This window comes from Asparagus officinalis, chromosome 3, assembly GCF_001876935.1.
Source record: "Asparagus officinalis chromosome 3, Aspof.V1, whole genome shotgun sequence".
NCBI lineage: Eukaryota > Viridiplantae > Streptophyta > Magnoliopsida > Asparagales > Asparagaceae > Asparagus > Asparagus officinalis.
The window spans coordinates 95494735-95500109 of NC_033796.1; the positions used below are offsets into that span (position 1 = coordinate 95494735).

A 5375-nucleotide genomic window follows, 5' to 3' on the forward strand; every position below is an offset into this window, starting at 1 on the left:
ATATTTTCAATATTTGCTTATTACCCCCAAAAATTAAGCTCTGTACCGCAAAAAAAAAAAAAGTTGAATGTTAATGATTGCAGCTATCCAACAACTGTAGATCCGTAGCTAACCAATCATAGCACTCTAACCTCCTACGTGTCCGCTATGCGCTTTTGGTACACGTGTCAAACATCTTCATCTCCTGTCACTTTCACCCTTCATAGATTATCCTATGCGGACGCCTCCAAAAACTAGTATACCGAAAAAGCGTCACATTAAGTGTTGTGATTAAAATTATTAAAACTTAATTGGAAATTAAATAAAGCTGCTTTAGTTACGCAGCGGTAGATTTTGACTTGCTAGAGGGTGATGGTGTGAGGGTGACGTCAGCAACAACACCACGTGGATTATTCACGACGAAGCGGAGCCCGGCGGGGAGATTATACTCGATCGGGGGGGACCACGGCGGGTCCCACCGAGCTGATCGGACGACAGAGCGCGTTCATACTGCTCAGATAGGCTCGACCATCGAATTCGGGCCGTCTCTGTCAACGTAGAGGTGGAGACTAGAGATCTGGTCCGTCAATTCGGCACCGTAGCTTTCTAGGTGGGGCCCGCATTAGCAGCAGGGGGTTAAAAAAAAGGGAGGACCGGAAACGGGGGAAATTAATGAACGTGACTGGCCGCGTGTACCAATCAGGTAGGGAGGACCGGCTGCATCCTGTCAAGATCGGCATCTGACGGCCACGTGTCGGCCCCTCTCGATGCTTGAGGCCTAAGCCAGCGATATTTTAAAAGAGACGTCGCGGCCCCGCGTAGTGGTCCCAGGTATTGACGGTCAGATCTATCGCCATGCTGGCAAAATCTACTCTAAGCCGTCAGATCTTGACTAGATCTGACAGTGGAGATTGATTGTCGTCCGCTTAGAGTTAATCTCAGCCGATCGATTCTGCTAGGAGCGGAGTTCGGCAAGTAAAAACCGAAAGAGGATGAGGAGCGCAGCAGAAAGAGAAGGGGGAAAAAAGCAAGAAGAAGAGAAGAGAGAGAGAGCGAGAGAGATCTAATCTGAAAGGAGCAATTTTTTTTTTGGGGGGGAATCTGATCGAGATTTCTTAAGGAATTATAAGGATCTCTGGCGATCTAGGGTTCGATTTCTTGGCAAGGGATCGATTTGTGAGAAAGGGAAGCTGAGAGAGATAAGTAGAGGAGAGTAGGGGGATCTAGGGTTTGGTTTGATGAGAGGAATTAGAAAAGGGAGAAGATGATGGATAGGAATCGAGAAGCGAGGAAAGGAGGCCTGGCGGCCGTCAACGGCGTCGCCGGCGGCATCTCCAGGAGACGGCAGCAGAGAGCGACGAATCTTAGAGATTCGCCTGGTTCTATTTCGATCTCGATTTCCGATTCTTGTTTCTTGACTTTTTTAAAATTTATGCTGACTTTTTTAATTTTATTTCAGAAGAGGATGGAGCTGTCGATACGCAAGAATCGTTGAGACCTCGAGATCGAGGAGTGAAGAAGGATCGAGATCGGGATAGGGATCGAGAGAGATCGAGCAGCCGGAGTAAGAGGAGGCGAGGGGAGAGAGTGAGCAGAGGAGAAGATAGCTCTGAGGAGAGTATGGATGATGGTGAAGATGATGAGGAGGATGCATCGGTGGCGGTGAAGTTGCCGGTGACAAATCCGTCGGCGATTCCGCCGTCATCTTCTTCGATTCAACAGCAAAATCATCACCATAGTCATAGTAATAATCATCATAGGAATAGTAGCTTCTCGACAAAGCCGTCGAGGCCTCCGGCGGCATCGTGGAAGGTAGCGGAGGAGGTGATTGGGGTTTCTATACCGAGGAAAGCGAGGACATGTATGAAAGTTTAGAAAAAAAAGTCGATCTTGATTTGTTTTATGAAACTTAATTTTTTGGTGGGGGCTATAAGTTCATTTTTTTTTTTGTTTTAATTATGTTTGGTGGTGCAGCATCTTCGAAAAGGTCACAAGAATATTGGGTTGCAAACGGAGAGCTGATCAATCGGCAGGCCTCGACTTCTCCGGCGAGGCAAAGCCCTTCATCGAATAGAGCAATCTCTCCATCTTCATCGAACGCTTCACTTCGAAAAAAGAAGATATCGAGTGGGAACAAGCACCGGCCGCCGAAGATGGTAAAGTCACCATCTTTTGTTCAAGAGATTGAGATGGAGGTTGCAGAGGTCCTCTTTGGAATGACAAGGCAAACACCGCCGGCGGAGACCAAGGATACCAATGGCTTGAGCACAGACGCGAAATCGAGGGCCTCTTCTCCCAACTCAATCTCTCAGACTCCATCGGCTTCTACCAATTTGCCTATGGCCACCACTGGTGAGTATAATTGTCACTGTGGTTTTAATTTCAGATCTTGAGTTAATTGTTCATGTGGGATTTTCTTGGTGTCTTCACAGCTCCAAAGAGGAAAAGGCCACGTCTTAAGGTTGAAGATGACAGCCCAACAAGCCCAGCGAGCTCTGTGGCACTGCCGACGAAGATGGAGTCTGAAATGCCCCAAAAAGCTGAGGAGGTTTCCTCACCGAGATTGGAGAAGAAAACTCCAGGACCTTCCGCCATTGAAAACGGTATTAATTCAAGCGATCCGAAGCGTTCTGTCGAAGCCCAGCAAGATCTGGCGAAGCCCGAAAGCTGCAATCCAATGAAGGAAGAGGTTGCCGTTTTGCCGTCCAAGTCAAATGTCAATTCTGAAGAAGCTACAGCAGCAGTAGAAGCCAAAGCGTGAGTTTGAAGTTTCTTTTATCCTTCTATTTGCATGTTTATCTTGAAATTAAGCTGATTGACGTTGCTTTTCGTGTTCTTTTTTTGGGTTAATTTTCAGCCCACCAGCTAATGGAAGCCCTCGAGAAGAGAAGTTCAGAATCGATCTAATGGTGGGATATCCATTCATCTTTCAGTATTCTGTATTTCTTGTTTAAATTTTAATCCAATGACAAAGTTCCCATGTTTTCTGGGTTTTAATTTTGCAGGCTCCTCCACTTCCTGAGAAGTCGTCTTCAGAGAGGGATGGCTTATCAGACCTTGCTTCTGATCCCAAATCTACGGGCCCAGGGAAGAAAATGGTGTGCAAGATGAATATCTGCCTATTACTGAGCTTTCAATCACATAATCTTTTGTGCTTTTGTTACTTATTTTAAGTTTGTTCAGATGCCTGGATCTGAAATTGAGAATGGGGAAGTGAAGTTAGAGAAAACATCAAAGCATGAGGGGACTTCTGATCAGCAGAATGCCAGAAATTTCTTGTCTTGGGAATTAGATTTGAAGAAGCAAGGTTCATCGGAGAAGATGCCCACTCTTCAACTCGATCTAGAGAAGCACGATAAAGATAGTCTTAGTATTTGTAGCAGCGGCAAACAGCAGCAGGTCCCTAAGCAACAAGCAAAATCTGGGAAGCTTGATTCTAAGCAGGAGAAGCCCGGTAAGTTTTCTTGTTTCGATAGAACCTTGCAAGTGTTTCGTTTTGGTCAAATTCAGATGAGATGTGATTTGTTCAAAATTTGTTTCCAGCATTAGCAGCGTCTTTGCCTTTGCCTGTGCCAGTTGCCGGTTGGCCCGGTGGTTTTCCTCACTTTGGGTAAGCAATGCGATGGATTCATCTATTTTGTTTTCTCTCTTTAAATACTTGTGGGTTTCTACGCATTATTGAGTTTCTATTGATGTTCATCTCTGCAATCAGGTATATGGGTCAAGTTCCATCTATTCAACCAGTTGTACCCATGGATGGAACCTCAGGAAGTGCCAGGCCTTTACAGGTATTTACTTCCTCGTTCTCCTACTCTTATATTTTCATGCTTTTTTTTAGTGGTCTGTTTTTTAATTGGATTTGCCATGCAGCAACCTTCACCTTTCCTTCAACCACAAAATCGACCAAAGAGATGTGCAACCCACTGCTACATTGCACAGAACATTTACTACCACCAGCAAATTTCTCGCATGAATCCATTCTGGCCATCACCAACAGCTGCTGCTGCTCATCCTCTTTATGGGTCCAAGCAATACAATCTCAATGCAGTGCCAGCATCAGACTCAGCAGCAATCCTTGGTAACCCATTACAGGGAGGATATCCGCCAAGAAGTCTGGCTCCATTGCAAGATAAATCTCCAATGGTAACAATCACTCCCCCTAAAGAGAAGAGCTCAACGCCAACAGGAGCTAACAACTATTTGGAAGCTGCACAGAGGAAGCAGTTCTTACTCCAGCAACCTTCTCAACCAGGATCTTCTTCAGCAGTCCCCAACATCGTGGTGAGATTTGTAATATAACTTTCTTTGTTTTTTTGGGTTATTTACAATTTGGTATCCTAAGGTTTATACCTTTTCTAACTTTGCTCCGAAGTTTTTTATAACACTTTGATACCCCCAAAGTTTTGACTTTTTAAACCTTGATAATCACACATTAGTTAGGGATATCAAAGTATTATAATAAAAACTTTGGGTATCAAAGTGAAAATGTTGTAAGCTTTGGGTATCAAAGTTTAACAGGTCTAAAATTTAGGGTATCTAAGTGTGATAAAAAAAGGACAAATTTTCAAACCCAACCTGTTTGTCAAAAAATTCCCAAAAAAAGACCCGTTTCAAACTTAATTTTAAAAACCGACCTATAGTTGGACAGAAACTGGGTCGGTTTTTGAAAAAAAAATTTCCAAACTTCACGGGAGTTGACGTCTCGTGAAGTTTTGTTATGTAAAAATCTTCACGGAACTTCAACTCCCGTGAAGTTTGGGAACTTTTTTTTTCAAAAATCGACCCAGTTTCAGCCAACTAGGTCTGTTTTTGAAATTAAGTTTGAAATGAGTCTGTTTTTGGGAATAAAATTCAAAATAGGTTGGTTATGAAAATTTGTCTGATAAAAAAATTATGAGGTACCAAAGCTATAAATAAGTTGTAGACTTTAAGGCTACTAAAGTGCAAATAACATTTCTTTTATTTAGTAATTGAAGAGTTATAGGCAATTAAAGGTAAAGCGGAGTTTCTCGTTAGCCTTTTAGCCTCTTTCAATTTCGTAATAGTTTATTTTCCTTTTCAATTTTCATTTCTCACAATTCACCTTCAAAAACACTTCCGGTATACTTGGAGAAGCCCATGACACCTGAGCAGTCACCTCAGACTTTTTCTGTCCTTTCCCAACAAAATTTGCAAATAGAAGATAATGAGACAAATTAAGTTTAAGTTTGAGACAGTACTTTCTCATTTACTTTCCGGATTGTCAAAACACTTGCTGCAATGCTAACGGTCTATTATATCAACCCTTGGTCTATCTACAGCATGCCCCTGCATTCATTTTCCCTATGAACCAGCAACCTGCTGTTGCCCCTAATCGAGCGACGCCAACCTCAAAATCTACTCCTGCAGCTACCAAT

At 43.2% G+C, this 5375-nt stretch overlaps 1 protein-coding gene across 1 annotated transcript in view; it reads left to right on the forward strand.

Annotated features, from left to right (window-relative positions):
- The window catches only part of LOC109835448 (protein TIME FOR COFFEE-like), a 7181-nt gene continuing 2787 nt past the window's right edge, over positions 982–5375 (forward strand). Inside the window, 11 exon segments of the mRNA XM_020403430.1 lie at positions 982–1358; positions 1439–1840; positions 1954–2331; positions 2412–2736; positions 2837–2888; positions 2985–3077; positions 3163–3433; positions 3523–3589; positions 3692–3767; positions 3850–4260; positions 5280–5375. The exon segment at positions 5280–5375 is cut by the window's right edge and continues 4 nt beyond it. Coding sequence (XP_020259019.1) covers positions 1247–1358; positions 1439–1840; positions 1954–2331; positions 2412–2736; positions 2837–2888; positions 2985–3077; positions 3163–3433; positions 3523–3589; positions 3692–3767; positions 3850–4260; positions 5280–5375 — 2283 coding nt within the window. The 5' untranslated portion in view covers positions 982–1246.